Below are 13,222 nucleotides of genomic sequence, written 5' to 3' on the forward strand. Positions count from 1 at the left end.
GCTGGAACGCATTCTACTAAGTGAAGTATCCCAAGAATGGAAAAACAAGCACCACATGTACTCACCATCAAATTGGTATTAACTGATCAACACATTAGTGTACATATAAGAATAACATCTATTTCATGCTGGGCAGGGGGGGAGGGGAGAGGGGGGAGGAGGGGACGCCTATATACATACACAAAGAGTGCAATGCGCACCATCCGAGAGATGGACACGCTTGAAACTCGGACTTGGAGGGGAGGGGGGACAAGGGCAACATACATAACCTAAACATCTGTACCCCTGTAATATGCTGAAATAAAAATAAATAAAGAAAGAAAGAAAGAAAGAATTTAAAATTTATGCTAAGCCATGAGTAAAATGTTGAAGAATAGAGAAATATAGCACAATGTATATCTTAGAAGATTAGCCTGTCATCAGGGAAAAGATGGATTGAAGAGATGTAAGAGTGGCAATGGGAAAAATAGCCATAATGTGATTTCAATAGGAGTTAGGGGGAGTGATGAAAATGGACAAGAGTCTGAAGAAAGACTGTGGTTCTCCCTGCAGGAGGAAATACTCTGAGATAGGTATGGGAGGAGGTATGAGTGTATTCCATCTTGGAATAAATGAACAGAAAGAAAAAGAGAACTTTTTTTAAGGCTTTGGGAGCAGAATGAAGCTACAGAAGCAAGAGTCAGCATAATGAGGGTATAAGAAGGCAGAACTGATGATTTCTGCCTGGAAGTAATGCCAACAGAATTGGAGAAAATGTTAGTCTGAGTTATGGAGAGATTAAAACTAAAAATAGGAGTTTGGGTATAAGGAGAATGATGGAGAAAGATAATGAAAAGCCATTGAGAATTATATATGAATGCGATGTATTCAGATAGCTTATGTTGCAACTGCACGGAAGATTTCTTTGACAGAACATGGATGCAAAAAAGCCATATGTACAAGTGTTGCAAGATAATCCAGGATTGAGAGGCTAAGAATCTGAGTAACAGCCTCATTATGGGAATGGAGATGAAGGGATAGTTGAATCTGAGAAATATCAGGAATTTCTTGTCTATGGTGTTAGAATTGCTGTGGATACTCAAAATTTAATGTGCACTGCTTGATTGTAGAAACTTCATGTCTTATAAAAACAGGAGGGAGGAGGAACGCTGAGTTTAGAACTGAAAATCTGAGAACGTGCTCATGATGATCAATTTCCCATGATTCTACTAATTTTCAGGGATTTCTTTGGAAACTAACTCCTCTCTCACAAATTTTCCCTTGGTGATATGCCCTCCATGGAGTGGGTCAATGAGACTGTGGTGAGAGAGTTTGTCTTCATTGGCTTCTCTTCTCTGGCCAGGCTGCAGCAGCTGCTCTTCGTTGTCTTCCTGCTCCTCTACCTGATCACTCTGGGCACCAATGCCATCATCATTTCCACCATCGTGCTGGACAGGGCCCTTCATACCCCCATGTACTTCTTCCTCACTGTCCTCTCCTGCTCTGAAACTTGCTACACCTTCGTCATTGTACCCAAGATGCTGGTCGACTTGCTGGCCCAGAAGAAGACCATTTCCTTCCTGGGCTGTGCCATCCAGATGTTTTCCTTCCTCTTCCTTGGATGTTCTCACTCCTTCCTGCTGGTGGCCATGGGTTATGATCGCTACGTGGCCATCTGTAACCCACTGCGCTACACAGTGCTCATGGGACATAGGGTGTGTATGGGACTAGTGGCTGCTGCCTGTGCATGTGGCTTCACTGTTGCACAGATCATCACATCCTTGGTATTTCACTTGCCCTTCCACTCCTCCAACCATCTACATCACTTTTTCTGTGACATCTCCCCCGTCCTCAAGCTGGCGTCTCACCATACCCACTTTAGTCAGAGTGTCATCTTCATGCTCTGTGCGTTGGTTCTGGTTATCCCCCTGTTGTTGATCTTTGTGTCCTATATTCACATTATCTCTGCCATACTCCAATTTCCTTCCACATTGGGCAGGTACAAAGCTTTCTCCACCTGTGCTTCTCACCTCATTATTGTTACTATCCACTATGGCTGTGCTTCCTTTATCTACTTACGGCCTAAGTCCAACTACTCCTCAGGCCAAGATGCTCTGATATCAGTATCCTACACTATCCTAACTCCATTATTCAATCCAATGATTTACAGCTTGAGGAATAAAGAATTCAAATCAGCTCTTCATAGAGTTGTGGGAAGAACAATTTCCCTGCCACAACATTAATCTGGATCCGGCTCTTTCCAAACAGTAAAGTACGGTGTATACAGGGAAAAATTCCCAGAACAGAAGTGATCAAACAATTGAGCATTGTGTTCAGAAACAGAGATCATTTGTCCTTCATCTCCAAAAATAAAATTCAGAAAAATACAACTTCTTGCCATGCTCACATGAATTATTGCCCACTGAAGTTTTTTCATTTGAGTGAAAAATAATGGAGAGCTATTACAGGGAGATATGTACGTGTTTACAATTCTAGGCTCTGGTAAATACTATCACCCAACCTCAGCCAGACTAGAAACTAACCCTGCAAAATATGGCACAACCCTAACACTCTGTTCTAGGAACTCGGGAAGCTCCTATCTCTAGATAACTCTCTTTCTGACTGTTTTCTGAATCTCGGGCTTTCAATATAGTCGGATCATAATTTTTACATGAGACATTTGTAAAGCGCCTGTTATAATGTTTAGTGCATGAGATATATCCAAATAATGTTCAATTAAGAAAATTATGCAATGTTATTTATTTCTGTGTTTCTAATGTATTAATGGAAGATTTTTTCCTAACTTTTTATGCACTGGCACAAATCTACATTTGATCAGCATACCTTGAAGATATTCACAGGTGCAGGGATTAAATAGAAGACTTAAATCACACAGATTGGCCAGGAAAGGCAAACTAAGCTTAAACCCATTTCATTAAATATTCACCAAATGAAAAACTCTGTGTAAAGGGTCTATTCACCATGCAACTCAGGAGTTTGCATGTGCACTGAAGCCAGAACTTGAGTTAGACATTTTAATTATGTCTCCTTTCTATTGCTGAGTTCTTTTGCTGATTCCTTCTTATCTGGAGCAGCTATTGCTTCTTAATTTTGAATTTTCTTTTGTTTAGATTATGATATGCCAAGTTTAATCTATGAGCCAGTAGGTGGTGCCCATGGATGAGAATCAACCACACCCTGTGTGATTGATTCAGCAAATGCTGTAAAGAGCATGCAAATTGACCCCCCTGTCAGTAGGACAAAGGCACTTGTCAGAAGGGCCTAGCTGTAGTGTTCTTTGAGATTCTGTGACCAGCTCTAGCTCCTCAGGAGAAGCACTCAAATGCCCCAGGTGGTGAGTGGAGCCCTGAAACTTCCAGGTGAGTCCTTATTCTCCACCTCAGGAGGGGCAAGTGGAGGAGTGAGGCTGGGCACGGCTGGATTGGGTGAGCCTGCCCTAACATTCCACGAATGCTGGCAAGGGATCTGCTTTGGCAGCAGTCAAAAGTCTGCTCCCTGACTTTTGGCAAAACTTCCAGGGAGGGGCTGAAGTGGCCCCATTCAACCAGAAAGTCTGCATGTGGAGGTAGAGCTGTCTGAGACCTGCAGTCTGGCAGTCTGGAGCAGGCCTTGCTCCTTTCCACCCTCCCTATTCCACGATTTCTTCTGAGCCTCTGCTGGCAGGCAATACCCCAAGCCAGCCAAGCTCCCCCACAATGGTGGTGCGGGCTGGAAGGTTCCCAGCCCCCAGGATCCCAGCCTGAGCTGAGAGGGCAGCCCTCCCATGGGAGAAGGGGTTCCCCACAAGCATGCTGCAGCTAGGACCCACATTGCACTGTCCCTGCTGATTTGCCTTTGCAGGCACCCACACTTCCCAAGACTAATGCACAAATATCCCCTCTGTGCCCCATGCAATACAATCGAGGCCTGGGTGTAGGGGATCTGGCCTGCAGGACCATTGCCAGGGCCCTGAAGATCAGTCCATAACCATGCCAGGGAGAAGGATGCCGGTCCTGAGTCACCCCTGGGGTAGCCAAGCTGCTTCAATGTCCCTCTGCCTTGGGATATGTTCTGCTCTGATGGGACCGTCAGGCTAGCAGCACCAGAGAGGGCTGACAGGCAGGGAGCTCACAGCTGAAGCACCCCTCAGTCCACTGCATGACCCCCAAAAGGAAAAGTCTGAACCCAATTCTCTGTGGAAGCCTCCATGTGGCAGCTCAATTGTCTCTCTTGGCAGCCTTGTTTGGGGGATGGACAGGGCAGAAAAAGTCTGAGTGGAGGAAAGTCCACACTCTGGTCATCTCCAACCCTCTCTCCAGGAGGCAGTTTGCCAAGAATGACTGGGCTCTGGAGTCACACAGATCACCTGGGACCCACTGGACCCCTGTGGCTCCTGCAGTCTAGGCCTGAGTTGGGGAAATGTCTGCATGGGGAGGAGCAAGATTAAACCTGAGGGGTTGAAACCCCCTGGGGAGGACAAAGGCACCTGATGGGTAGAGAAGCAATATGGCGCTTGCTCTCCAGCTCAGATCTGAGGGGCGGAAGATACCCTGGGGTGGCTGGGATCCTGGTGCCTTGTCCAATAGAAGCTCCCCCCTCACTGGTGGCAGCATTCTCTGGGCTCGTGTGGGCAGAAGGTCTCTCTAGCAGCTCAGGAGTCTACCAATAATCCAAGATGTGAGGGAAGGAGAAATTAACCCCTCCACCTACTCTTCTCACTGGTCTCCAACCCTCTCAGGGTTTAATTTCTGCTGATACTTTTTTCCTTCCAGTTCTGGTCCTCGACCTCTTCCCATGGAGTCTCCTGTAGGTTCAGATACCCTTCCTTCAGACCCTCATCCAATGTATGTTTGACTGCCTGTTTTTTGTCTTTCATCTAAAACTTCTCCTTCTTACTGAGATGCTCTGGCTGGTAGTATCTCTGGGCTGCCATCTTGGCTCCCCTGGTACATTTTTTCTAAAGATCAATTTACAATATGTAACAAAAATCATAAAAATGTGAGTAGACCCACAAATATCACTGCTAAAGTTTCCTCATAGGTAATAATGAACAAGAATTAAGTGCTGTATCACAAGGTGATTTTTTAAAGTAACAATGTAGTAAAATATTCAAAAACTTAAAATCCAATAATAAATATAATATTCCACATTAATTTATGATACTATTATAGATCTACATTTATGCATGTGAAAATATATTCACTATGTATTCTGTGTGAAAACGTAAATTACAAAATGGTGCAAATAATACGATTTTATTTTTCAAAAATATTATATGTGTTTATTGTGGGTCCCAAGACCACCCCCACATTGAAAGCTTCACTAGGAGGACTCACAAGACTCAGGATATAGTTGTCTTCAAGTTAAGATGGATTACTGGGATTTAATAAGAATATACACACAGCCGAATCATTAGACTAGACATGGTGGCATCTGGAGGAATCCATGTGCAGTGCTTATGCTGTCTCTTCCCATGAAGGTCACACAGAGTGCATTCTTTCCCCAGTAACAAAAAGGCAGCAACATCTGGGCTGTGTTTCCACCCAAGAAAACCCATTAGAGACAGTATCCAAGACTTTCATTAGGGCTTGATCACATTGGCATCCTCTGCCTAACACTTACCACAATTTCACATTCTTTGTACAAACATTCAGGCATAGTGAGCCACCCTTATCAATTAGGGAAAGTCATGTATAAGTCAACAACTTTTCACCAGCCAAGGTCTCAGATGCCAACGAAAGGCCAGGCTCACAAGCAGGCCTCTCTAAGGACAGCAGTTCAGGCCTGCCAAGTTAACTGTTTTCTGCACAGCATGCATATGGAAAAGTCAGAAACGTATGTGGCAACCTGTTAATAGACATAATATCTGAATGGTGGTAGCATAGAGAAATTTTATTTTTTCCTAATACATTATATTTGCTTGTATTAAATGTTTTACTTTCGTAGCCATCAATGGGGACCATTATGCACCGTAATGTCAAAGTGAATGGACTCTAGAGTCTGTCACAAGCTGGGCCACCTCGTGCTTTTCTTGATTACATGGTTTAAACTGTCTGGTATTGTTTATGGTTATCAGGTACACTTCATTTGGTGCTGACTGGGCACTGACTCTTCCTTCCACGTGTGGTTGCAGAAGGCTTGATCTTCAGTTTCCTTTTTTACAGTTTCTGAAGCTAAATCTGCCGTGAATGAATGCCAGAGCCCTTTTTCCATGGTAGGGGACTTTTTCTGATCTCTTTCCCTTGGTTCATATATTAGGCTTAACATAAATATTAACACAAATATAAAAGGCATATTCTTAATCACCTAATTCACTTCATTCCATTTAACAAAATTATGCATTTGCCTCTGACTTGGCTGTCCTTTTGTTTGATGCTTCTGTCGGGATGTACTGTATTTTCTATTTACTTGTTTACACCCAGAAAACCTCACATTGGGATCTATAAGAATTCTCTATTGCCAGGGGTTTCCAATACTTGCCCAGAACATGCGATGAGTGAGATTCCAGGGGGATTTTTCAGTTGTGTTTTTGTATAAAACCAAGTGACCTGAGTATTAATCCTGACTCTGCCACCAGGCAGCTGTGTGGGGCGTTGGGCAAGTTATTTCACCTCTCCAGCCTTGGTTTCCTTCTCTGTGAAATAGAGATTACATAAGGACCTTTGGACTCTTTGAGATTCTAAAACATCCTGGAATAAGACTTCTGACTAGATAGTCTATGCTTGGGGAGAAATATAAGAAAGGCTAAATCAAAGGAATGGCTAGAGGGGAAAGATCAAGTGGATGTCCCTCGCTAGGAAAGTAAAATATGCTACAAAATCAACCCGACTCTGGCATACCCTGCCTGGATCTTGGCCCTAGCAGACAGACAATTTCAAAGGGACAGACTCTGAGACCCTTAGGGCTGTAAAAGCATGGAACCATCTGGTACTGTTTTTGCTAGCCTTGAGATGTTTGGCAGAATTCATCAGAATCAGACAATTTCTGCACAAGAGAACACAGAAAACCTAGAAATAAAATGTCCAACTGGCTACATGGAACTAGTATCCTATATTTGATCAGTGCTAATATTATTGGCTTTTCACTTTTTTGTTTTATATGTGGATATATTCTGGGGGGTGCTCATCCTTCTACCTGTCCTGTTATTCATTGGCACATGCTTCATTATGCCTCTTATTGTACATAGCTATGTTTATATCTAATATCTGTCTTCTCTACTAGATCAGATCAATTTATATATTTTATTTATCTCTGTATCACTATAATCCCTAATGTGGTGCTTTCCAAATCATGGCACTCAATGAATAATTGTGGAATGAAAGTCATTACCTTACAATAATTCCCAGGAGAGAATTAAGAAATTCAATTGTTTGAATTCATATTCAGGCATTGGGTATAAAAACAGGACAGAAACTACCTACATAATTTCCCAAAGAGCCAAGCATACCTGCATTCACCAACCCTTGCCTTCATCTCTTAGGCCTTATCAAATCAATCTTTACGTAAATGACTTGTTTGGAGAATTTGGTTTCCCCTGGCCTCTCAGTGTTTTGTAGCTTTTTATCAGAAAGTACTTAAACTTGCCTATGCTAAAAGAATGCCAATCTACATTTTCAGTGCTTTACAGCGATGAAAAGCTTTTTTGCAGTCTGAATTATTTTCTTCTTGTCTTTGTCCAAGCTTAGTCATTTATTTTCTCTCTTGCTTTAGTTCTCCTTAAATCTCAGAAGGCCCTAGTCCTTGGAATCCCAGAAGGCTATCAATAGTCTCCAATCTAATTATAGAATCTAAATTGAAATATTAATACAGAGTAGGTTATTTTCAGCTTCTTATTTAAGATCTGAAAAATGTTTGGACATCTAAGTGTCCAAATAAACCCTTTATGAAATTCTTCAGTGCATTTTCTTCTAATTGTTTAATATTTCAGGGCAAATGTCATTGCTTTTACAAATGACTTTCTGCTGCCTCTTTCAACATTTAAAAGACCTACAAGACTATAAGTCATCAAACTCAAAGTCACATGCCAGTTTCCTTCATCTCTTAGATATAAGTGGGTAAGTGTATTTTCTTTGTCAGTTACTATCTGAAGAAAGAAACATTTTCTACCAGGATTCTAAATTTGAATACATTTGCATAAATTGTTTTTATTGTTATGAAAAATATTTTGCACCAAAGTAAAAATTTATTTGCTCTTTTCTTGAAATGAAAAAGCTTCTGCTCTGATTGAGTGCACATACACACACAAATACAAACACATATGCACATACACATATACAAACCACATCTTAATACATCACATTAAAATGTTGAGGAGTAAAGTAATAGAAGTGACTAGGAGGGCAGGAAAGCTCAACAGTGTAGATCCCCCCCACTTTTATTTTTTTTGAAACAGAGTCTGGCTCTGTTGCCCAGGCTAGAGCGCTGTGCCATCAGCCCAGCTCACAGCAACCTCAAACTCCTGGGCTCAAGCAATCCTCCTGCCTCAGCCTCCCAAGTAGTTGGTACTACAAGTATGCGCCCCTATGCCTGGCTAATATTTTCTATATATTTTTAGTTGTCCAGCCAATTTCTTTCTATTAGAGACGGGGTCTCATTCTTTGCTCAGGCTGGTCTTGAACTCCTGACCTTGAGCTATTCTCCTGCTCAGCCTCTCAGAGTTCTAGGATTACAGGCATAAGCCACCGCCCCCAGCCTCCCCTTTTTAAATAAAAGATGATTTTGAGAAAAATAAAAAATTTAGGAATGATATGGGTTATAGTAGAAAAGCAGAGCATGTATTCTAGAAAAAATAATAGTATATGAGAAAACTCAGAAACAAAAGGAGAATTAAACCATGCCATCGTTTATTAATTATTTAATTATAGTCTATTATGTGTCCAGTACTGTTGTAAGGGCTGAAGGGCTGCAGATCATTTAGAATACATTGCTATGGCCCCTTCCCCAAAGAAACAATCTAAGAAAGGATACGAGGCATCTATATAGGCAAATTAATTATAAAGTAATACAAGATAGTATCTAACCTATTCACATGTGTGTATGATTTTAAGATCCCTAAGAGTTATGAAGAGAATGAGCATCTGTGTGGGCTCTAGTAGTTAGGGAAGTTTTATTGGAGAATGTGAGACAAGAAGGAGATTTGAAATAATGGAAAACAATGAGAAAACAGCTATATGAAACAGCATGAAAAAAAGATATGAAAACAGTACTATGGTTCTGACTAAGAATAAACCAAATTTATTGAAGAAGTTATAACCAAATTTTTGAAGAAGTTAATTATTTAGGGGGATGTTGAAAGCTGTTTGATTTATAAACTGTGATTGAAATTAAGCAACATCCTCTTGACCTTCCTTATGTTTGAGTGTGTTCACCATCCATATCCTTAATTTACCTATTTTCCTAATCCCTTTGTCCTTTTTTGTCATCTCCATAATTTTGGAGTTATAGAGAATAAAGTTCGTATGAGTTCAAATTTGATAGTTCCAGAAAACTGGATGATTAAAATTGAATTATTCCAGAAAAGTCAGAAATGGTAAAATAAGTTTCACTTGAACAAGCAACATGGAACTATGGTTTAGTCCCTTGGAAAGTGTATATGAGTAGGTAAACTTATGATAAGGTAAAGAACAGTTGGCATAAAATGTGCTGGGTAGAAAGCTGATTAGAAGTTGTAAGACAAATTCTAGTACTGGAGCTACCACTGGAGAACATTATTTAATTTTTTAGACTTTGTTCAGGTGAAAAGCTTAGAGTGTATGATAAACCACAAATTATGTGATATGCTAGGGATTCCACTATTACTAAAACAAATTGTTTCTGCCCATAAGAAACATAATTCTATAGAAAGAGCCAAATATATAAGGAGATGAATTTAAATCAATATGCTGAACGCAATGATGAAGATGCTCACAGATTACTCTACCTAGGAGATGGCACTTAGTGCACTTGCCTTACCTGAAAGAGAGAGTCAAAGACACATGTGCTATCATCTACCAGGATTTTTGGTTCAAAATGAGGTAGCTTACATGAAAGCATCTTATTTTCTGATATAAAGGAAAAGGCTATTAGAGCAAGTGCATGGAACTACCTAAGCAAATAAATCATGGCACAGATGATGAATAGTGCACATACACAAGTATGTTACATCAAGCAACTCCTTACATTTTACAGACATTAAAATAGCCAGCAAGCTGGGAAATGCTGGTGGTACATATATTATACCTGGTTTCTCCCAAATCTCTGAACTTGATTCTGAAAGTAAAAATGATTAGGGCTCTTGGAAGAGGCATGTCCTTTATAAGATCGTGTAAAGTTCTGGAGATAGTCTCTTCTCCTTCCCTTTACCCTGACACTTTCTGCCTATTTCATCTGCAAGAGATTCAAGGTGAATTCTTGTTATTTTCTCCCCTTTTTTCTAATATCTTAGCCTTGGTCTTCCTGCTCTACCCCTACCCCAAGGGATCATCAATCTATTTTGTTTCATAGGCAGAAATGCCATAGCCTTGTGACACAGATTTTATGCTTATGCGCCTTCCCAATTCCATAAATATACAGAACATGTAGTAGAATCATGAAAGAGAACCCAAGGGCTAAAGACTCTTTAGATGAGAAACAAAGTGTAAATTCATTAGAGAACCCTGATTTGACCATTCACAATGTATAAATGTATCAAAAGATCACATTTTACCCCCTAAATATTTATTACTATTATTTGTCAATCAAAAATACAATTTAAAAAGATAACTAATTTTTAAAAACATGAAAATGGCAATCTTACATTTAACTATGCATATTTAAATTCCTTCACTCAATTTAAAAAAAGAAAAAAAAAAGAGGAACAAGGATAAGAACATAAGAGTCAAATACAGGGAAACCGTGTCCTGATTCAGAGGTCCAGAATTTTCTAGTGTTGGGGTATCAGACCAGGATATCTCTCTCTTAACTCCTGTGACCATGAATGTGTGTGACAAAGGCAAAAACAGCTAACACATGGATTGCAGTTACTATGTTATTAACGTGCTATTTCAAGCACTTTACCCATATTATCTAAATTAATTCTTTTAATAGCCCTATATATTATAGCATGTTCTATTATTTGTTATACAAATGAAAAAAAAAAACTGGATCATACTGACGTTCATAGCTCTAAGTGGCAAAAGCAAGATTCAAACTCTAGCATTCTGGCTCCTGAGTATATGATCTGAGGCAAGTGCTTTAATGCCTTTATAATAATAATAATTAAATGGATATTGATATTAGGGAAAGAAACCAACATATAAGAACAGAATATACATGCAAGAAGATACATACAGCACAAGGAAAATAACTTAAATTGTCTTTTCCATATTAAAGGTAATGTTCTGAAACTGAGAAAATTTTCTCATTTTATCAAATAGTTTTTGAAAATATTAAACAGCTTTTTAAACTTGTGGGTATTTCTATAATATAGGCAATCATTCCTCTATTATTGTAGATTAATAATTTCTTATAAAAATTATCAAAGGGAATATCTATGTTTAAACAGACTGAGAGAAAGAGATATTAATATTCTGAGTCTGACACTACACTTGAAGTGAAGGCATTGGAAAAATGTTTGTATTGCAAAAATAGTTATCACTTTGTCTCTCCCAAACGCATTCAGAGAAAAGTTATCCAGATGCAAGGTTTCAACAAAACCACAGTGGTCACACAGTTCATCCTGGTGGGCTTCTCCAGCCTGGGGGAGCTCCAGCTCCTGCTTTTTGTCATCTTTTTCTTCCTGTACTTGACAATTTTGGTGGCCAACGTGACCATCATGGCTGTTATTCACCTCACCCGGACTCTACACACCCCCATGTATGGTTTTCTGTTCATTCTTTCATTTTCTGAGTCCTGCTACACCTTTGTCATCATCCCTTAGCTGCTGGTCCATCTGCTCTCTGACACCAAGACTATCACCTTCATGGCCTGTGCCACCCAGCTTTTCTTCTTCCTTGGCTTTGCCTGCACCAACTGCTTTCTCATCGCCATGATGGGATATGATCGCTATGTAGCAATTTGTCACCCCCTGAGGTACACACTCATCATGAACAAAAGGTTAGGGTTGGGATCGGTTTCTCTATCAGGAGTCACAGGTTTCTTTATTGCTCTGGTGGCCACCAACCTCATCTGTGACATGCCTTTTTGTGGCCCCAACAGGGTCAACCACTATTTCTGTGACATGGCACCTGTTATCAAGTTAGCCTGCACTGACACCCATGTGAAAGAGCTGGCTCTATTCAGCCTCAGCATCCTGGTAATCATGGTGCCTTTTCTCTTAATTCTCATATCCTATGGCTTCATAGTTAACACCATCCTGAAGATCCCCTCAGCTGAGGGCAAGAGGAAGGCGTTTGCCACCTGTACCTCACACCTCACTGTGGTCTTTGTCCACTATGGCTGTGCCTCCATCATCTACCTTCGGCCGAAGTCCAGGTCTGCCTCGGACAAGGATCAGTTGGTGGCAGTGACCTACACAGTGGTTACTCCCCTCCTTAATCCCCTTGTCTACAGTCTGAGGAACCAGGAAGTGAAAACTGCACTAAAAAGAGTTCTGAGAATGCCTGTGGCAACTAAGATGAGCTAATAAAAAATTTTTAAATTAACTAGGAAAGTCATGGAAGAAAGCAAAGGCATGAGATTTTCCCTGACCTTTGAGACATGACTTGGATCATGCTTTAGACACGTCTTCGGCAGTGTTTCCAAGAACTAAGACTACTGTTGCCTTTTTGTTTTCTCCCATATAAAAAAAGTTCAAGTCAATCTGAACCCTCCATTGTCCAATGCCAAGAAAGAAAGAAAGAAAGAGAAGAAAGAAAGAAACAAAAGGAACTCACACTTAGTATAAAGAGAAGAGCATGAGAGTTTTTCAAGTGAAGACGCAACCCAAAATGAAACTCAGGACAAGGATTGCTCTTCTGGATGAAAGAAAGAACAGAATCTGAAGTGGCTGGAAGCATTTTATCTAGGACACGGGCATTCATCTAGTAATCCCACTATGTAGCACGTTCTTTATGTATCAAAGAGAAAAATTTAAGATGAATAAATTTATAGTTTATGAAGGTGAAGAGTGGTTAAGTGAAAAGATGAACACTGAAAAAAAATGATAATATAAAATAATCAGATCTGTTAAAAAGATATAAATAAAGGTTCATGAGAATCAAAAGAACAAGTATTTATTCCTTCTAAAAGAGAAAAAGGTTCGGAATTAGTGGGATGGGAAGACAGG

The 13,222-nt window shown here is 40.2% G+C and overlaps 2 protein-coding genes across 2 annotated transcripts; both read left to right on the plus strand.

Annotated features, from left to right (window-relative positions):
• The first annotated feature begins 1,277 nt into the window (after positions 1-1,277).
• Positions 1,278-2,222, plus strand: LOC105821841 (olfactory receptor 10K2). Its single transcript, XM_012658641.1, has one exon. The coding sequence runs from the start codon at positions 1,278-1,280 to the stop codon at positions 2,220-2,222; it is 945 nt and encodes a 314-aa protein (XP_012514095.1).
• A 9,410-nt stretch (positions 2,223-11,632) lies between these two features.
• On the plus strand, positions 11,633-12,580 carry LOC105821851 (olfactory receptor 10T2). Its single transcript, XM_012658650.1, is given in 1 exon segment — positions 11,633-12,580. A coding segment is annotated over 1 exon segment (948 nt).
• The last annotated feature ends 642 nt before the right edge of the window (positions 12,581-13,222 follow it).

The sequence above is a fragment of the Propithecus coquereli genome, unplaced genomic scaffold (assembly GCF_000956105.1).
Source record: "Propithecus coquereli isolate 6110/MARCELLA unplaced genomic scaffold, Pcoq_1.0 Scaffold59, whole genome shotgun sequence".
Classification (NCBI taxonomy): Eukaryota; Metazoa; Chordata; class Mammalia; order Primates; family Indriidae; genus Propithecus; species Propithecus coquereli.